The sequence below is a fragment of the Orbicella franksi genome, chromosome 11, assembly GCF_964199315.1.
Source record: "Orbicella franksi chromosome 11, jaOrbFran1.1, whole genome shotgun sequence".
NCBI classification, from domain to species: Eukaryota; Metazoa; Cnidaria; class Anthozoa; order Scleractinia; family Merulinidae; genus Orbicella; species Orbicella franksi.
In genome coordinates, this window is record NC_138155.1 from 17,261,065 (window position 1) to 17,282,788 (window position 21,724).

At 38.5% G+C, this 21,724-nt stretch overlaps 2 protein-coding genes and 1 pseudogene across 5 annotated transcripts in view; 1 reads left to right on the forward strand and 2 right to left on the reverse strand.

Moving 5' to 3' along the window:
* Positions 1 to 21,724, forward strand: part of LOC145503083 (general transcription factor 3C polypeptide 1-like) — a 280,887-nt gene that overhangs the window by 158,188 nt on the left and 100,975 nt on the right. For all 3 annotated transcript variants that reach the window (XM_081482517.1, XM_081482518.1, XM_081482520.1), the window contains 3 exons: positions 3,465 to 3,620; positions 14,987 to 15,331; positions 20,911 to 21,008. In XM_081482517.1, the coding sequence (XP_081338643.1) occupies positions 3,465 to 3,620; positions 14,987 to 15,331; positions 20,911 to 21,008 (599 nt within the window). The remainder of the gene's footprint in view (positions 1 to 3,464; positions 3,621 to 14,986; positions 15,332 to 20,910; positions 21,009 to 21,724) is intronic.
* LOC145503102 (52 kDa repressor of the inhibitor of the protein kinase-like) overlaps positions 1 to 21,724 on the reverse strand; it is a 489,168-nt pseudogene that overhangs the window by 118,840 nt on the left and 348,604 nt on the right. The window lies entirely within an intron of this gene.
* Positions 15,607 to 21,724, reverse strand: part of LOC145503109 (uncharacterized) — a 103,972-nt gene continuing 97,854 nt past the window's right edge. Inside the window, exon 2 of the mRNA XM_081482553.1 lies at positions 15,607 to 15,618. The gene's annotated coding sequence lies outside the window, so the exon portion shown is untranslated. The remainder of the gene's footprint in view (positions 15,619 to 21,724) is intronic.

The window sequence follows — 21,724 nt, forward strand, 5'->3', positions numbered from 1 at the left end:
CGACTAGCCAATGAAATTTGCCTGTTCCCACGGTTAATATCTTGCATAAGAAGAATGTGTCTTCGCGTTTGCGAGCGGCATGAAATAAACGCCCAGGAAATCGCCAATTGTTTCGGCGCAGTCATCGAAGACGGTTGTAAACAGGGTGGCTAAATCACTTTTCACAAAAATTAGAAAGTCCCTTTCACAATTCATGGAAAATAAAAATACGCATTTCATGCACCACGAAAAAAGTTTCTCCTATATTCACAAAATTATTCTCGCTTAAGCTTCTTACAGAAGATGAAATAAAAGCCGGGATTAATTCAATTATCGCCCCAATTCTCCCCGTCCATTCTTTTTCGTTCAGTCGCCAATAGCTTTTACTCAAAAATGTGCAGTTTTAGGTGGGGTCATTCCGCAAAAGAATTGTGGAAAACTTCGGCGTGAATTGAGAAACTTGCATTTTCCCCTCTAAAAATGGGCAATTGTTGAGACAGAAATCGGGTTCGTGATCGTTCGCACACACTCTCGATACGTTCGCGTCAAATTACAGTGCACATGTACATGTACGCGACGAAGGCGAAGTCTGCCCATTACAAATGTTTGCTACATATATACATATATACCTCTCTTTTTGGATAACTGAGATGAAAAGGACTCATCTTAAGTGGTGTGTTTACAAAATAGAATCAAGGAATTTGCAACCTTAGCCTAAAACACATTTGTTATTGCTTATCTCTTTCTTTAGCTTTTCCTTCATTTAAAAATCTTTACAAGAATGAGCTTGTAATGTCTTTTTCAATTGCAACCAACGTCTCGAATGCAGATCAAATTTGTCAAACACAAACACGAACCATATATAGTTGCAAATCTGTTCACTTTCTTCCAGCCACAATTGAGGCAAATTTAATTTAATCAGAAACATCGCTCGTCACAATCCAACACAACAATACCTCTAATTTATGAGCAAATTTCATTTGAGAAAAGCTTCGTAAACTAACCACGACATAATTATCGGAGTATTAAACAGAGAAAATTTTGCACTGGTGTTTAAACGCGCAGAAATAGTGTTTAAACATGTATCCAAAGCGTTTGAATGGGTTTAAACACTTTCGTTTTAAGGCGTTTAAACGCCATTTTGACAATTTACATTTAACCACCTTTTCCAAAATAGGGTCACAGACCGATGGAGCGTGCGTGCACGTGGGTCTAGTCTCCTACCCAGATGCTCTTTGGACTCGTCACGCAATCCTCCTCCGTGACGAGCCCTCGTTGGATATTAGTTTTTGTTAATTAATGTCATTAATGACGTTAATATATTTCAGTTGGTAAAATGAGACGTATTTATGACTCATTGGTTTTATTGAAACGTTATTGACCTTATTGTTTAAAACACTCACTGCTTTCATACTGCTTTCACAAATCCAAAATTCGCTGTCAGTCTGTTTTGACATTGGTGTCGCTTTCCCTATTTCGCTGGAGTAGTTTGTCATTCGTCGCCAGTTTGTGGCTCTCGTGTCGCCATTTCAAGGCCATGCCGCTTGTCGGAATTTACCCCCAACAGGGCCTCGTTAGGCGAAGCGTTTAACGTTACGATCAAATCGTTCAAACGGCTTTCGCAACTGCTCATAAATTTTCTGGATCCATTAAAATGGAAAGAGGTATCAGTTAAGAACACCTAAGCAGCTATTAAAATGGCAAAAGCGATCCGTTAGAGAAATCTAAGCATCCATTAAAACGGCAAAAGCAATCGGTTAAAAAATCCAAGCGTCCGTTTAAACGGCAAAAGCAATCCATAAAGATAGCTTTGAATTCGTTTCAACAGGAAGCCTATCCCGTATCCATTTAGAGAGTCTTGGAAATATTATAAAAATGTTTTAATGACAATTTTAAGCTTACTGTTAAAATGACCAAAGACAATGTTAACCAGAAGCTACAGAGATCGGAAGACAGACAACAGAGCGGTAAAACAATTTGTCGAACCGAACAGAAACCTGTGGTATGCTTGTAAATAAATCAAGTTGACGTCTTGTTCACGAACCCTTGATTTACAACTTTTTTATGTCTCATGTTTTGTTGCAGGTTGAGTTTTTAAAGTTAGCTTGCCTAGTACGTATTTTTATTTCCTTCTTTTATGAAAATAAAAACATTGAAATGAAAAACAGTGGTGGTCAAATGAGAACAAGAACAGCTGTGTTTGGGTCACGTGAATTCACTTAAAACTATGGTATGCGATGTGCCACTTTGTTTGCAGCGTTAGAATTATATTGTAAGAAACATACCTTTCCATTTATCAGTCCCCTTCATTCTATTTTTTATTAAATCGTACTGAGGTCGTGGACAGTATATTTCGAGCTGAAATTCACGTCAATCGTCATCCGAGGGCTGTCCAAGGACTGACATTTTAGGCTAGGAGCGAACTTCCCCGACCCCGTCCATGAAGAGTTTTTCTCTTGTGTCAGGTGTGAATTGCGTGTAACAATTGATGGTATTGTGAATGTGTTTCTGCTCTTGAACAAACTTGCTCGTCTACTGTTTGTGTAGTATTTTTATTGATAGTAAATTGTGTTTCCTTAAAATAATTTGTGACTGGAAATCACTTCATTTATATCGACAGAATTTGGTTGGAAATGTTTCTGGATTGGCATTGCATACGATGACTTCGATTAAACAAACATGGACAGAATTGTGTTTTTGTTTTCTTGACAATTTAACATAAAGACAATCTCCAACCGTAAATAGTTATTCGCTTGCTTTGAATTATATTATCTATATCCAGCTTACAGATGATTAATTAGAATCGTTCTTATTGCTTTCAAGCGCTTATGGTTCAATATAATTTCGCTATTTTGCTGACTGCGTGCTAAGTCAATGACCCTTCGATCGAAAAGTTGAGCATTTGAATTAAAAGTTTGGCTAACCACTCAAATGCTTGAGGTCATCCGTTTGAACACATGAGCTGACTGTTTAAATGCTTCAAGTCATCCGTTCCAAAATATTTGCTAGCCATTTTAACGCTTGAAGTTATCCATTCGCAAATTTTTGTGAGCTGTTTTAACGTTTCCAGTCATCCGTACAAACTAACTGTTCATACGGATGTCAAGCCATTTGCCGAGATTCAGAAACCGTTAAAACATTTCTAGGAAACGTTTTAACACTTTTAAAGGCGTTTACTATCCATTTATTATCCGTTTATCATCCATTTATTTTAGCCCGTGAAACTGATGGGGGCTGATGCGTGTTTTCCTGTGTAAGGTCACATTTTTTAACGTGCAGATCAGCCTCATTTTCTTGTGTAAGGATGCGTGTTGACCGAATGGTTAGCATGTTGGAGTGTGGATCACATGACCTGAGTTAAAGTTGACTCCTCAAATTACAATTTGAATTAACATATAATTATGCATGTAGCTTTCTTATTTCTGCAAGTCTTAGAGTAAAATCTGCTCATTACTGATGTTAACTGAGTACAATTTTGTTAACAGAAAGAAGAAAGAGAAAAGCGAATTGAAGAAGAGAAGGAGCGAAAGAAAGTTGAAAAGACAGCTGCAGCAGAAGAAAAACAAAGAAAGAAACTTGAAAAGAAGGGAAAAGATTCCCCAAAAAGATCACAGCAACAGCAAGAAAAAGCCCACTATGAGGTACTAATACAGTTGCCTTTAGAATGGGGGAGATATACATAAACGACATTTTTGTAAAAAGAAAAGAAAGAGATCATTGTGTTTACATGTAGGTCTGAGATTAGATCGGCTGATTGCAACAAATATGTTATAGCCTAAGCATGAGCACAATAATTTATTATGTTCCAGCAAGAGATTATCAAGGTACATGTAAGAGATTGAATGCCCCATATAGGCCTTATGCCCAAAGTAATCCCTCTTAAGATATTTTTAGACGTAGTACCTGGTTATTCCGATGTCACTCGCGCGATGCATGGACAGCCCAAATGACTTTCTTGCAGCTAGGTGAGACGAAATGGCGGGAACTGCAAAAAGTCATTTTGTGTTTTGATTTTCAAGACATTTGATAGCATACATGTAGATGTTTTCTGCGCTCTCAGCTGTCGTTATGTTCGGCTAGGCTTTTGTTTGCTTTGTGCTTGTTTGGCTGTTCATTCTTCTGCCAGTCATTTGGTTTTAGGGAGTTTTATTAGCAAACCAAATGGCAATGGCAAGGAGTACAATGGCTGTGTACATGTATGTTATAATTCTTTGTTCATTTCTTTGCCTTTCTTTACAAAAACAGCAACTTGAAAATAATGGTCAAATTCTGCGTATTTGAGAGAACGTGAATTACGACAGCCAAACTTTTTCAAACTATTTTTGAAACTGTCTTACTCTTTTCTGTTTGGGATATCTCTGACAGTGATGGACAAACTGAATTTTTGCCAGATTCTTAGGTTGAAAATTGTTTGTGTAGGGGATATCTGTCTCTTATTTAAACTCCCATCAAAGTTTTAAAACATATTAAGCAGCAGGGGGTGTGGATTGACTTTTTATTACATCAAAATAAAGCCTTCAGGGGCAGGGCACACCCTCAATGACCTACGTCTTCGCCTGCCAAGGAGGATGTGTGTGTTTTGCTCAGTAAAAAGTGGGTTCAGCGCAGGCACTGACCAAAGGGGGCGGTTCTAGTTAGACAGACACGCCTGCTTCGGTATACAGAACCATGCCAAGGTCTATTTGGGAAACTGGCCTATCTCAGTAAACCAAATGATGTTGTTGACACCATGAAGCAAATGGATCCACACAAGGTTGTCAATATTCTTCGCAAAAAAGAAATGAAAACAGAGGCACTGGCTATGCAAATTCGAGGTTGTTTAGCCGAACACAAAAATGAGACAAGACCTGTTTCCCTTGGCTGCCTGTTATAAATAAACAACAACACAGTAAGATCTAATAATAAAGTGTATTATTGTTTGTCTCACGATGTAGTCACTTGAGATGTAGATCGCGATGTTTCGACTGCTTACTGCTAGTCTTCTTCAGGCGATAAGGTCGACTGATTGCACGGTATCATTTATATCACAAAGGTCGGCTGTGATTGGTGCATTTCGATCCTCCTATTGTTCCATTTTTCCAGCGAGTAGCTGTTCCCTCAGTGGTCCGCTGTTGTACCGTTCTCCTGTTGTTGTGTTTCTTGATCGTGGGTATCCATGCTTCAGGAATTTCAATTCCACTATCCCTGTTGATGTTGTTAGGGTGAAGTCTTATGTGAATAGCTTCCTTGACCCTACGTGTGTACCAGTGAGGATCTCGATCAATAAACTTGACCTCATTCCAGATAGGATAGTGGCCGGTCTCGTGGGTGTGTTCAGAAACGGCGGAGGTCTGGTTTCGGGCGAGTCGTATATCCCTGTCGTGTTCTTTGATCCTCTCCTGCATAGATCTCCCTGTTTCCCCGATGTAGACTTTGCCGAACTCACAGGGAATCCTGTAGACAACACCATCTTGTTTAGCTGGGTTGACGGTGTCCTTTGGTCGCACTAAGTGTGACCAAAGTGTTGTGTCGGACTTAAAGACGGTGCGAATGCCTTGTTGTTCTAGGCAGCAGCAGAGAGACTCTGAAACTCCTTGGACATAAGGTAAAATGGCGGTGGATTTAAATTCCGTGACAGGCTGTCTTCTTGGGGTTGTTCATGCCTTTGTGATCTTCTGTACAAAAGAGGAGGGATATCCGTTAGAAACAAGTACAGATGACAGATGTTTCTTCTCTCCAGCGATTACTAATGGTTTGGTCACGAGACGTTTAGCCCGGTCGTACAGACACTTCACAATACCGTGCTTTACTGACTGAGGGTGGTGTGAATCATATGCTAGGTACTGATCAGTATGTGTTGGTTTCCTGTAGACACTGGTGGTAAGGTGGCCATCAGGTTCTCTGTAAACTGACGTGTCGAGAAAGGCGATCTTACTGTTGTTCTCGATCTCCATGGTGAAACAGATTGATGGTTGTTGACTGTTCAGGTGCTGCAGGAAGACGTCAACTCTATCCCGATCCAGGATGGTGAAAGTATCATCTACGTAGCGTTTCCAGATCTTAGGCTTGCAAGGTGCGGACTCTATTGCTTGTTCTTCAAATATCTCCATGTAGAGATTAGCAATAACCGCGGATACAGGGCTCCCCATGGCTGCGCCGTCTCGTTGTTCGTAAATCGATCCGTTGTACTGGAAGTATGTAGATCTTAATACGAAATCCAAGAGGTCTGCGATTTGAACTGGTGTAAGTGTCGTGCGGTCAGCCAGGCCTGCGCCGTTCTCCATTTTTTGTAGTGTGGCTTGTACGAAGGAGAACGACGTGGGCCTGGCTGACCGCACGACATTTACACCAGTTCAAATCGCGGACCTCTTGGATTTCGTATTAAGATCTACGTACTTCCAGTACAACAAGGCAAGGAACAACAAGGCATTCGCACCGTCTTTAAGTCCAACACGACACTTTGGTCACACTTAGTGCGACCAAAGGACACCGTCAACCCGGCTAAACAAGATGGTGTTGTCTACAGGATTCCCTGTGAGTGCGGCAAAGTCTACATCGGGGAAACAGGGAGATCTATGCAGGAGAGGATCAAAGAACATGACAGGGATATATGACTCACCCGTACCCAGACCTCCGCCATTTCTGAACACACCCACCAGACCGGCCACTATCCTATCTGGATTGAGGTCAAGTTTATTGATCGAGATCCTCACTGGTACACACGTAGGGTCAAGGAAGCTATTCACATAAGACTTCACCCTAATAACATCAACAGGGATAGTGGAATTGAAATTCCTGAAGCATGGATACCCACGATCAAAAAACACAACAACAGTACAACAGTGGACCACTGAGGGAACAGCTACTCGCTGGAACAATGGAACAATAGGAGGATCGAAATGCACCAATCACAGCCGACCTTTGTGATATAAATGATACCATGCAATCAGTCAACCTTATCGCCTGAAGAAGACTAGCAGTAAGCAGTCGAAACGTCGCGATCTACATCTCAAGTGACTACATCGTGAGACAAACGATAATACACTTTATTATTGCATCTACCACGATGAATAACAACAACCTTTTCCTTGACAGTAAGATCTTTTTTTAATTTAATTTTATTGAAACAGAGAAGCTGATCGGCAATGCAGCTCAATCTTCTTCACCATTGGAACCCTCCTCGACAGCTACTTCTAGATGCTGGATCTCATGCTCAACAATCTTGATCTCAGCTTGTTTGGTCTCTAGAGACTTTGCCAATTCTTGCAGTCTCTGACGAATGTTGGTTCTTTGCTTCACAAGTTTTGAACAAACAGAGTTTTCTTGCCAGCCTAATGCGAGCTTGTGATCTGGATATGCTGCTACCAGGACCTGGTGAACACACCTTTTGTTCTGGTTTTGTTCCATCTTCAATCTGCTAATCTATGTTCAGAATGACAATGCCACTTCGGCAAATTTATAGTTTTACTTGGTGAGGCCTGAGTGGGGCCAGAGTGAAGAAATAGAAATGAGATAACTAAGGTATTCTTAACCCACCTCAGTCATGCAATGAGGGAAACCCCCTTGTTTTGTTTTTCAAATCTATCCAGCTGTAACTGTCGACCAGCTGTTTCCTTTTTTCCTTCAGGAAACACCTCTTTGTTCTTCCTCGTTTTGGGTCCAATTTTTTTCTCTAAGAAAAGATGGAATGTGCTATTTTTATTGAAAAACTCACCTTCACATCAATTGCAGACACATGCTTAGGAACAACAAAATCCAAACCACAACATAGCTCAAGCTTTTGGAAAAAGTTAAGCTTGAACAAAGAGATACAGTCATGTACATGTATTAATGATTTGTTCATCGACGCCCTTCTCTCTGGATAGTGGAGTGTCCAAGACTTCTTGAGCTTATTGAGCTGCAATATGTAGTTTACTTTCAAGATTAACTCCTGGCACCCTTTGGCTTCATCTTGGCACTTGTGGCCAACTACCTGTTTGCAATTATTTGCTGCAGCCACTGCTTGCTCGTGGGTTTTTTTCTCCTTGGAACCCTTCTTCCATGGACAAACAGCCAGCTCAAGCTGGTGCATGTACTCCACATGACGTAAGCTAGAGTAGATCACTGGAGATAATCATCTATGATCCAGATCTTTTGTGAGTTATAGATGGCGAGGCCCTGGCTCAAGCTGACCGTCATTGCATAGTCTAGCCCCCAGTTGTCAGTTCTGATCGACCTCTCAGCTGGCTCAATCTCAACCTCTACAACATCTTCTCTACACCTCATGACCAGAAAAGGGACCATAATGTTCTATTTCTGACTGTCCTTGGGGTGGTAAAGAAGAGGCGCCTTGGTGTCTGGAAAATCTTTACTGTGCTTTTCAAACAACAAAGCCTGCACCCGGTTGTGCACCTTCTGTCGGCTTATCAAGATGAGGTTGTTTGGCTACCAAGCTCCAACAAACCTATCCCATCCTAGGCATCTTGGCAGAGCCTTGCAGAGGTGGATGGGCTTTTTCAAGTCTTGGCACAAGGTTGGTGTGATCTGTTTCTCTGATTGGGTGCAAACTGTACACAACTGGTCATTCCCTGCCAATGCACCTGGCCTGGTTCCTCTTGTTTTGTAACAATTCCCTGGCCCCTTCCTACTTCTTCTCTGATTGGGTCAGTCTTCTCTTCTAGGAACCAATCTCCTTGATCCCTTCCTCACAAAAACTCTGGTCTCAGGTTAAGCTTTGCTGCTCGCTCATCCATCACATCCCCTGCGAAATAAATTCCCAGTAGTCTGGGAATTCCTAGGAATTCCTAGGAATTCCTAGGAATTCCAAGTTATTCCAAGATATGCAAATTATGCTTTATCCAAGACCTTGGAATTTCTGGGAATATTTGGGAATAGTGGAAGTATAACTCGGAATTATTGGGAATTCCTAGGAATTCCAAGTTATTCCAAGCCATGCAAATTATGCTTAATCCAAGACCTTGGAATTTCTGGGAATATTTGGGAATAGTGAAAAGTACGACTGGGAATTATTGGGAATTACTAGGAACTCCTATTATTTCCCAGACTGTTTTAAAAAATGTGTTTGGAATATCTAGGAATTTTTGGGAATAGCTAAAACACATGAAATATTGTTGGAAATTTCTATAAATTTCCCAAAATGTCAAAATTAAAGATGAACTCAGTGCATGAATCAGTTTCTGTGAATTAGTAAAAATCAACACGATCATTTCTCTGGAGTTCCATACCTTTTTATTGTTGTCAAGCTCCAGGATAATTATTTCCAAACAAATGTACATTAATTCCAGTTTAAGTCTGACAACTCAACATAAAACTATAGCACTGATAACATTGCTTTTTAGATCCAACGTGATTTGTTAGTGTATATGTGCCCGTATGGACCCTTAAATCAAACACCCAGAGTTTAACTGATAGAAAATTGGATGCTCTTAGATTTGATAAATAGATTAAGCAAAAAATTCTGTCAGCATAAACGAATATACATTATTTACAATTTCAATAAAACTAAAAGTATATATGTGCATGTATATATTTAATATAATTGTAGATTCACACACATACCCATCACAGCCCACTGTTGAACAATTTTTGACTTGATCCTTTATGACTTTAGGAAAAAGAAGAAGACATCTCTCACAGATGTCATAAATGAAAAGCTCACAGTTTCCACACACTTGCTGTACATTTGTAAAACTGTACTGTGACATTCTCTGGACAAATTACCGGTAGTTTCATTAAAACAAGGATATCTTTAGCAGCCTCTCATTGTCATACAATGTCTTGAAATTAAGGCCAGAATAGCCATACAGGCATATTCTTTGGCAGAAAAATTAATGTTTTTTTCTTGGGAACCATTAGTTTCACTTTCATCAGGGGAGTCCAGTGAATGGCCATCAGTGTCAGAGTTCTCAATTTCCTCAGAGGAGTCGGAACTGAAACTTCAACATCATTACCTGAATCACTGTCTGTGGACAAATCTGAGTTGTTGTGTCTTACATCAATTGGTATTTCTGTAGTCTTTTCAGGTATAGGCAACTCGGTTTCATCAAATGCTTCTGGGAAGTTTCAATTCTTGCATAAAGGTTCACTCCATAATCCATCAAAGTCATCCACAACATTTTCGCCAACAGCCATCTCACTCAGGTGAGCTGAAAACTCTGAGGTCTTCTGTTCATGGTGCTGGAAATGATCTCCAGGAAAAAGGGATGCAAGAGAGGGAGATGACGTCAACTGGCCTGTGAAGACTGCTTTAAGCAATTTATGTGGTCAAATCTTGTAGATTTTGGTATGGGTATAGTGGGATCATCAATATGTTTCTTGTATTTCCTTGTCCTCGCGGTCACTTTAATTCATGACACAACAAAATCAAAAGAATCAAAAAGATTATGAGTCAGTGGGAAACAAATAAATAACTGACATAAATAAAATGACAATGCAAATAAAAAAACCTACATCTTGATGTATTGAAAAGACTATAGATCTCATATCATGTTAATCCTTATAAATAATTCAAAGGAAAAATGACAAGCATTGCAAATTTATATTTGCTGCATTGTGCTGACTGGGTGTTGAAACACGTGGGCTCTCAAAATAGATTTGGTGGACTAATACAACAAGCTTAAGCTTATTTCGCAGAATTTATCTCGGTTCCTCAGGTCGATCTGAAACCTTTTAGGTGAATTTCGGCTTTTGGGGTTTTTAAAGAGCACACAATGCATTGCTTAGTTTGATTTATTTACAATTATAGCTCATCATAACAGAAAATCCCTATAAAATTGGATTCCTTACCTTTGCAGTGAACTTGATTTAAGTGCCTCATGATCCTTTGTTATCTTGACAACCATCGAGAACAGATCAACCAGTTAAAGTACGTTCCATTTTCCTCCTTGATTTCTTCGTAAAAAGTTTGTGTAGTTATTTCGTTTTGAAGCAAGACCCATCTTTCAGAAGACCACCAAAACAGCGTGGAAAGGGAAGCAGACTTGCCATCGAAAGCGACTGGTCCGGCAACCTCATTGACAGTCTCTCTCTCCTTCGTCTCTAGTTTCCATTCTCTCCTCAACTGATCAACTGAACCAATCACAGCACACGAATTTTCACGTGACTATCCTGGTGACTGAACGTGACAAAGATCGCGTTATTCATTCTCTTTTGGCGCCCATCTTTGAATTCAGCGTTAACGGTTGATCGCTCGTGCGTTTTAGTAGATTTCACTTCCAAAATTATATCAAAATGGTTTTTGCTGCGGTCCTGTGATCAGAAGAAAACAGCGTGAGTGTCATTAACGAGAAACAAGTTATTCTTGGCAAAGATTTGGAGCTAAAAGAAAGTCTTCCTGTGGATGTTTCAACGGGGAAAAATTCAAAGGGCAGATTAGCCGTATACAGAATTATTTGGTGAGTAATCAAATTAAAGTAACCTTATATTATACAACGTAAATTCTTGTATTTAGACAAAAGCTTTTGAATGAACTTTATCATCACGAATCATACACGAGTGGGTCACTCAGTCATGGCATGAAATGAATTCTGGCTAAAGCAAAGTTGAAACAATTTAGGTTGCCCAGAGTGCATGCCTGAACAATTTGATTTGCGAGGAACAAGTCGTTTCTCTCGCCTCACTTGTTCAAACGAAATAAATATAGCAGTTCTCTCTGATCCCAGTCAAAGTTCTTGACAAAAACTCCAACGAGGCAGCCACAGTGTGCATGAGTTTGATGTCTCCTGTGTGTTTCAGGCTGACTGTATGGCAATCCGTGTTGATCTTCAATTTTTGTCCATCTGTATATTCTTTTATGTTTACTCTATTATTTACAGTGAAAATGTTCCTTTAATGTTTTACCGGTAAGTGTCTTTTTTAATATTTCTAATGTCTAAATTTGGCTAAAAACCGTGATATATATACAGTGTATCCTCCAATTCGAGAGTTGTTGATACACTTATAGAAGAAGGAAAACCTTGATTTAATCTACTGTAGGCACAAGATTTATGTAACATATTTATCAATAGTATACAAGCACCTTCACAATTATCAAGTCTTCTCTTTTAACATTTCAACCAGCTTACTGTCAGGTCTTAATTAGCTGCATGTATTAAACTGTGAGCACATAAATATTTGGATCTCAGTCTTACAGTACCTCATATATGTCACAGTGTAATGTATTTTTTTAATTTTATCTTAGGTGTCATACAACAAAGATGAACATGAAGAGGCTAGCTGTTGACACCCTAATTAGAGGGCAACAAAAGAAGCTGTGGAATCAACAGAAATAACTGAACAGCAGCTAAGTTTGACCACAAACTCAGCCTTTTTTTAATTTTAAGGATTGTTTCAGTTTTGTTCTTATCATTGATTCCTTACATTCATGAAAATCCAGATTTGTTCCACATAATAACAATAATTTAAGCTAAAATCTTGTGTATGGAAAATTGTTGGATTTGTAAACCAAAAAAGTATTACTAAGTAAATTATCTGAAAAAGTTCTCTTTTTATCAAACATGTAAAAGTTTGACCTTCATATCTGTTTTCAGTCTTACTTTTGACTCTTGATGTAATGAAAAAGAAACAGGATAATTATTCTTATGTTTAAATTCATGAAAGCCAATGTAATAAACCATTGATTTAAAACCTGTTTGATGTGATATCAGTGACTTTATTTGCTATTTTAATGCTGGACATTAATCATCAAAATTTTGTCTGGCCTACAAATGATACAAAATTCCCAGTTTTTCTCAGATTTTCCAAAAAATTCTAACCTATTCTCAAAATATCCTACAAATTCCAAGTTATTCTCAGAAATTCCTAGGAATTTTTGAGAATTTTAAGGAAATTTCAAGGTGAGTATATTTCAGTTGGAATTCCTAGGAATTCCGAGTCCGAATTACCATGAAAATTCACACCGTAGATTCCTAGGAATTCCTAGGAATTTTTTCCTAGGAATTCTTAGGAAATTCCTAGGAATTCCTAGGAATTCTTAAAGTTATCTCACAAGGGATACGAGCATCCAATATAGTTTTGTTGCCACCAAGTGGTTGTGCCTCTTGTACCCTCCACATAGAGAAAACCGCACTGGCACTATCACCTTCAAACTCGTCTGTGGCGATGTCTACAAAATTGACCCTCAGTTCATTTGGCCATGCAACCAGATGAGAAACTATGATATCAAGATCAAACAGCTGATTAGGTTGTAATGGCCATGGGAGGGACCATTCCACATCTTCTGAAATAAGAGCATAATACATTTGAAGCACCTCATTGTCATAGTGCAGTGCAGCCATACCACACTCCAGCAAAAAAGATATAAACCTTTAATTGAGATTTTCAATTGCAACTGAACATTGTAGCTCATTGCATAACACTTCTCATTGTTCTCTCCTCAAGCCTTCTCCTCTACGCATATAATTATAGCCTGTTATAACATGTACATATTTTTCACCCCACACCCCAAGCTCGGTAGTGGCAATTGTGGATCTTTTCTCAGTTTTACCCTATGAATGCTACAATAGTCCACCAGTCAACGCACTTTTTCCTGCCACAAAACACACACAGCCTCCTTGACCAGCAAGGATGTAGACCAGAGAGGGCAAATAGACTTTTTATTAGGTCGCAATAAACCCACCTTGGTCATTCAGGGTAAGGGCTGCCCCTGAAGGCTTTATTTCGATGCAATAAAAAGTCTATTCAACTCCTCCCCCCAGTGTTGCTTATTAAAACATAGCGAGGGCTGAATAGAAGCTCCTTTTGTTCTTTCATACTAAAATAGTAGAGAAGGCATCCCCACAGCATGGGAGGTTTTCCTTTGCTTTGACACGAAGTGAAACGTGCACAAATGCTCCACGAAAACATCCACGCAATGCAACATAACTTAAGAAGGATTACCTTGGATATAAGGCCTATATGGGGGGTTCACTCTCTTACCTTGATAATCTCTTGGTTCCTGTTAGTGGATATTGACTGAATTAAAACTATACTGAGATTACAATGATTGAAATTCACTTGGTGAAAGTTACATGTAGTTGGACTACATGATATTTGTATTTCGAAAAATCTGTGTAGAACATTCAAAAAACAGAAGAACATACCTCTCAGGCCATGTGTCACATGAACTCTTGTTAAAAGAAGCAAAAATAATGAATTAACATACTTTTGATTCCAGGGTATAGATGATCTCTTCTTGGTATTTTAAGTTTTCTGTCTCTCCTTTAGCTACTTGGCATCTTCAATAGCTTGTATATACATATCATTGGCCATGATAAATAAAAAGTTTTTTGTGTGGGATTCTTGCAATGTTTTTGTTGTTGTTGGACACACAGATCTCCTGTTTCTGTTTTAATTTTAACTTTGGAACTCCAAAGTAACAAAGTCATGATGCAGTCTTTATTGTTCTAAACATAGTAAATAGAGGGAAATGGCTAAGACCAGTAAACATCAAAGAAGCAAACAAACAGGCTAAGATTTTTTGGAATGCCCTTGACCCTGCTCATCATTTGTTTTATGCGTATTGACTATGTACGAATTACATAATTGCAATGCTTCTATTGGTTGGTTGTATGAGCACACATAACACCTTTTGTATTTTGCCAGGTTTTGCGCAGGGTCAATCCCCAAAATAGCCAACAAAAACATACAACAAAGAACTTTGCCAGGTTTCATAACCGTTTCCCTCTATTAACTATCATCTAAGCGTCTGTCAATGACACATTGAAGGGATTTCAAAAATTTTTCATTATAGACCTTCAGCTTGGTAATGGACTGTTATGATGGGATTTAAATATCTAATGCTAGTTGCTTTGAGCAATCTGTTCTTCACTAAGTATTAAGTAATATATGTATATCAAACATGAAATATTGTGCCTTACCACATTCCACACACTGAGAGCATTGAAAAATGATATGATGTGCCGTGGATGGAGTATTTTTGATGAACTTCAAGGTGTTTGGAAATGTGGTGATTAAAACACTGGCTTGAGTGTTAAAATTAAATCAAATGGTAAGGTTACCTGGTTTGACAGTAATTTATTGTTGATTTCAGAGGCCATCTTCTCGTAAGTATGGCTATTTGCCCAGATTTCCCAGAATACAGCTACTTCATGAACTGCTGTGGCAGCTTGTGTATGGTCAATTTGCTCGGGAGGCATCAGATGTAACTGGTGTGGATGAAAGCAAAGCCACTGCTGGACAAGAATTGCCACTTGACTATGATAATCAAGTGAACAGAAACTTGGATGATGATCATGAGTGGCTCAAGCACTTGAAGCCAACGCCAAAACTTTATGACGAGGCAAGACAGCCACTACATGGCTGGTTCCGTATGGCTGATGTGTTATTGGTGATGCCTTTAGAGATATTTTGCAGGATTGTAGATATTACAGAGGAGGTAAGAACAGAATAGATTGTTAAAAATGAGATGCATAATAACAATTTTTAAAACACAACTACATGTAGTAAAGCTGCACTTGGATAAAGATAACTTGTTTTGCAAGTAACGAAATCTACTGGTAATATGATGCACGTTGAAGGTAATGTAGTTATTGTTAATTTTAGTATTGTGGTTCTCAAAGTGAATGGAGAATCATTTTCCTTAATTGTCAACTTACCCCAAAAGAGATGATTGTATGGTTAAAGTGTTACATCGACCTTGTTAGAAAAATGGTTTAAAAGTTTCTTTTCTACCTCTTCCTTTATTCTTTCAAAAAAGATCCATGAAGTTATGGTGAAGACATGAAGGTATTTCACGAGATTGAGCACACCAGAAAATCGCCATGTTCTCGACACTTGGTTTCGGTTTTGAAGTGCACAAATCTTGTGAGCTTGGGCATTCTGAAAATAATTGCAACTCATACTCATGGGTACTGGCATTAAAATTTAAGCTGATCGATGTGCATAAAATAATGTGACAGGTGAGTCTAACCTGTCCGACCAGGAAACATCAGAGATTGATCAAACAGGAAACAGAACTTCTACAGGATGCTAAGTTTTCGAGATGCGGAGGGGGTCTTTGGTCTTAGTGTTGTGGGATTCGGAGGGGGTCGTAGGTCTTAGTTTTTGAGACATCCCAAGAGAGAGAGAGAGAGAGAGAGAGAGTTATATGAATGTTGACACCCCACTGCAATTTTGGCTGTTTTCCCGCCGTTTGGTTGATGTCCCGCCTTGCAGTTGATTTCCCGCCCCGTTTATGGCTGATGCCCCGCCGTTGGTTGATTTCCCGCCTTGTTGTGTGGTTGATATCACGCTGCATGGTTGATGTCCCGCCAGGTGGGTGATTTCCCGCCCTTTTGATGGCACCATAATTGTTGATGGAGTATAATGGTGTAGGATTACACAGTTTTAACGGTAATTCTTGGTTTTCATGTTATGTGCGTAGATTAGTGATCAAACAATAGCATTATGTACTTTTAAGATTGTGTTTTAGTTGTTTTGTTTTGTTGTTTTTTTTGCCTTTAAACTTTCAGCAGGTTCTCTCAGTAATCACCACGCAAAGTACATCAAAGGTTAAATATTTAGTGTGTGATCGACTACGAGCATTTGATAAAACAATTAAGAATGTTCTTCCAGTCTCATATAACCCTAGGTGGAATGTTCTTCCAGTCTCATATAACCCTAGGTGGCCACCTGAGCCATTTCTTTAAAGTGGTAAGGTTGATATTTTAATTACAAAATCAAAGTTACCGGACTCTTATTGCTGGCTTTCACTGTCACGCCATCAAAATAGCCCTCTTTTTCAGGGTATTTCAAGTAACCAAGCCAATTTACTGTTGTCAGGAAGAGAGAAATACAGGTCAGAAAGTCAACAAGGTGGGATTTTAAATCCCAATGCAGCAATGCATCAGCAACTTATTATAGAACGTCATCGAAAAGTAGGCCATTCACAAACACATGGCTCATAAAGAGGAAACGACAGATTGCTATTACAATGTAGGCCATATCAAAAAAAAGTGTGCCTGAGGTCACCAACTACTGAAAAAGTCCCTTGGATTGGATACGTCAGTAACTACAAAATCAGACACCAAGTCAGCAAATTCAGCAAAGCTTGGCTAGGAGGACCATGAGGAAGAATCAGAGCCGATTATTCATGACAATGGACTCTCTAGTAGCCAAGTAGAAGTCATCGAAATGCTCTTTTCCAGCCAAATAATTTCTCAGGCCCAAATCACGTTCAACATTGTGAGAAAAATCATGGCCGAACACATGCCGGGATTTAAGCGAATTTGCAGATGATTCTAAGATGGTCGAGAGAGCCTATGACAAAGTGGCCTACCTGGTAAAATCAGAACATGGTATTACCATCAAAGGAACCTGAACCATCGTCGAGCAGAACAGAAGCATGGTTTAACAGCATAACTGAAGTGGAATCTGTGTCTGCTGTCACTAACTACCAACCAAAAGTGAAATGGAATAAGCCAGATGAAAACTAAGAAAACAAAGAAGAGCTGAAGTCGTTACTCCACTCCAATAACGGCCTCAAGGAAATCCTTAACAGAAAAGACAGTGACTTTGAGCCCTGCTACAACAAAGTGAAATACATGTTCGAAAAGGGGGCCAACAAATAGAGAAGTTGAAAGGTTATGTTTGCTTTCAAGTGACCACATATGAACTGTGGATGGTCTTGAAATTACAAGCTCAACAAAAGGATGGACTCTTTCAAGCTAGAAACAGAGAACATTGTTTAAAAACTGTTTACGGTCATTTACAAGTCATTTAAGGCGTAAACTGTACAAAGCAAACACAAGAAACAGGAGGGATATGAAGTGTAGCGCGGCCATGAAAAAATCACAATGGTTGAAAAACGGTGTAGAGTCAATTTCAAACCCTTTAAGTAACGGTCCATATAAGAAGGATAGTACAACGTGGCGAGGAATGCAAAAAGGTGCTAACTTTTGCGCAACTTTGCTATTGCTGTATCATACTTCTGATTGGCTCAATCAACAAACTCTAGCAAAACTTCAGGTAGCTGTATATATATTTACACGTAATTGATCAACGATCTTCCTTTCAGCTAAACCTCTTCTGAGTCTAAATGCTACAGTTATCCTATGTGGGGAACATTGCAAAATTGGAAGCTTTTATTGTCTTTGTTTATGACTGTTTTGATGGGTTGAATGTTTTAATACAAAGGAAATTACCTTTCAAAATAGAGTTTAAATACATTTTATTTCATAAACCTGCTTTTCATTGGCTGATACATTCTCCGTATGAAAACACAACCGTTTCAATGTGGGGAAAGCGCATTGTCGCAGAACAATAGAAAATGCTACAGTTCTTATGTGGATCATTACTTAAAGTGTACGGTCATTAAACTACAATAGCAAAACAAAACCAAAAAAACAAGAAGTACTACAAAGAATAGAACAGTCATTGATGTAGCGTGAACTATGAGTGTAGAACGGCTGTCGAAAAAATGATTATAGTTTTAAAGCAGTGCACGGTCATTTACAAATCGTTTAAAGTTTACTGCGTACGGTCAAAAAATTCTGAAAACAAAACAAAAAAAAACCCAGGAAATCTATTAAGTGTAGTACGGTCATCAAAATATATTGATAATAGTTTTAAAACAGTTTACAGTCATTTCCAAACTTGCTTAAGTGTACAGTCATTAAACTACAATACCAACCAAAAAAAAAAAGGAAAAGAAAAAACAGGAAAGACTATGAAGTTTAGAACAGTTGCAGAGTTTTTCTAAAAAAGAGTACAACCATTAAAGTAAGTGAAATTACATTGTACGGTTGTAAAATTATCAAACACATGTAAAATAATATGTGTGTAGGATTTCTGAAATGTCCTAAGCAACTTTGGTATGACACTTGTTATTTGTTCGGGATAAAACACGAGCTAACGTGCAAATCCCTAGGGAGTGCCCTCTTAAATTTCTTCAGATATACTCCCTACGTTATGTTGATAATTTTAACCTGTGTCATTTTGTTTGATTTTATTGTAATGGCATGTTAAAATATGGGGATTCCAAATGAACATATCATTGCTGTTGCTTCCCTACTCGATCGACCGTCTTGTTTGTCTTCATGCATGCTACACCAAGTATATAAGTCAGCTTACAAGTGCTGTTTAACTTGTAAAATATGTAGCTTACAACCACATTAATTGAAATTTGGCACAATACCTCAGCATCATCTGACAATGAGTGTCAAGTAACTTCAATTGAATGAATAGTCTATTTATTTTCTCTTTGATATTTTTTGTGTATAAGAGGGTCTCAATGAGGTGGGGTACCTTCAGTGACGGTTACCGTAAATCCTCAAATTAGTGCCCGGGGCGCTAATTTCAAATTTAGGAGAAGACGGGGGGCGCTTATTCGAGGGAGGCGCTTAATCAAGGAGGGGCCCTTATTTAATTTTTCCCAAATCGTGGCCTGCCATGATCATTTTTTAATACATCATCTGCACGCAAACAACAGCATAAGCTGCTTATCAACACAAAAAGCTGATCTTAAACTTTAAATCGCAGCACCGTTAGTACTTGTAATTTTTTTCAGAACTTAACGTGTTCACAAACTGAAACAATGCACAAATCTAATACTACAAGACGAAAACTACACATCCTTTGTTGTCTCATTATTCGTCCACGAAATGGGGGGAGCGGAGGGGGGCGCTTATTCGCAGGGGGTGCTTATTTCAAATTTTGGCCAATTCGGCCATTTGGCATGTAACGGCTTATTGTGGATGGGTATTGATGGTTGATAGTAAAGTATTAATAGTTATTTTCCTTTTCAATGGCTGACAGGTAACCCTTCTAAAACCCTTGGATAAGGCCTGCTCCTTGTGCTTACTAACGACCTAACAGCAAGATCAGGCAAATGCCAAAGGACCTTAAAATTGATATTTTATGTCCAGTGTGAACAACAATGAATGAATGTATATTGGAACGTCCCTGGCAATGAAACAAAAGATACAGAGGTTATAACTTACAATTACTGTTAACAAGTACACCTGAAAATTTTCATAACTCCAAAAATCAATATTGCTTCAACGGAGGTAACATAAGGTAATGGTATGGGAGTTGGGTGAATCATAATTGATCATGGTTTCCGTGAAAAAAAAGTTTCCCATGATTTTTTTGTGTTTTAGAGTAAAATGGCTGTTTTCCCGCCAGATCAAAAAGTAAACAGCTAAAAGTTCATGAAACTTTGGTGTACATGTAAAAGAAAAGGGTAAACTGGATGTTGGAGATTTGTACTTATAAACTGTCTGTGCTTAGTTTCAGGTTGTCACATTATGTCTAAGACTTTTTTTTGATTTTTAAAAAACCAAGTTTTCCCTGGCACCGAAGTGCTTGATGAGGAAGATACAGAGAGAGAGAGAGTACCTATAATGATTGTTGTTGTTGTTGTTAAATAGTACTTGTTTGGAATAGGGCTAGTCCATTTTAGGGTAGTCCATTTTGGGGCAGTCCCTTTTAGGGTAGCCCATTTGGGCAGCCCATGGAATAGGGGTCAGTGTTTTGTCCATCACTGTTTGTGAAAGAGAAAGCAAAGAAAGGTTTTGCTTTACTTCAACTTCAATATCACCACCTACCTTGTGCTGGTTTGTTCTTTGTGACAGTCACAGTGAGCCTGTTTAATGTTACTGAAAATTTAGGATTGAAACTAACCAATTAAACAAAGACCAAGTTTCCTGAGTGGTGTGTAACCCTCCACAATTTTGTTAGATTTTGAATAATGATTTGTATTCTGCAACTTGATTGGTCTGTTTATTAAGAAGGTGGCCATTCTTTGTTCTCAGTTTAAGATCTGATAGTATGGTTTACTGTTTTAACTGGCCTGATAGTTAAACTAAGTGTTCAATTAATATACAAACATTGATGCAAAATAGAAGACTTACAAGGAACACAGTCTTCACTAGAAAATAGGAGGCATAACAAACTAGTGTGAAGTCAGATTAGTTGTTTTAGCCACATCTAATCCCTGAAATGTGAAAATTAAGTTTCACTGTGTTCTTCTTTTAGATTGATGGTTTAGATGAATATGCACTTGATCCTGTGAAAAAGTACACTCCTTTTTGTGATCTTCCACAGTCCTTGAGAAGCCAGCTCAAAGAAATTAGGTAAGGATACTTTTATTATCCAGTAAATCTTTTAATAAGCCATCTAGCTCTGTGTAAACAACAGTTATATAGTTTTAGACAATTAAATTTATATAGTGTCATTGTAAAGTGTACAGTCATTTGTATTTTGAAACCATTGGTATTTTATTTTTAATGGTGATATTCTATTTCTCAGCTGCTAACTAATAACAAAAAGTGTTCAGCACTGCTGTACTAATTGTGGACACAGAAATAAGCAAACAAATATTGTAAATTAATCAGAAACTTGTTAAAAATTCCAACTAACGGGAGGCTGACCAGATGGCTATTTAAAAAGCATGGAGGAGTTGAATCTGGGACCACCAAGCACCAATCCATCCAGTGGCAGGGCAGGGGATCTGAACTCGGGACCTCTGGATTACAAATCCAATCCCCTAACCATTAGCTGGCCACGCCGCCTAATAAAAGTTTTGACTTAACACCATTAATGATTATTATATGGTTGTCTCCATAAACAGACAAGATGAAAAAAGTCAGGAAACATAACAGTATCAAACACAGAACAAGTTACAACATAAAATGACAAAGTTCTCCTAATAGTAGTCTTGTAACTGGAAAAAGTTTTTCATAAGTCTTTCTTTAACTTGTGAAACTACATAAAGACCATCTGCTTTTTTCTAACCATTAAATTGTTCTGTAGTAATACCTACAGTGATTTTGAATTGAGCTGTGGGGAT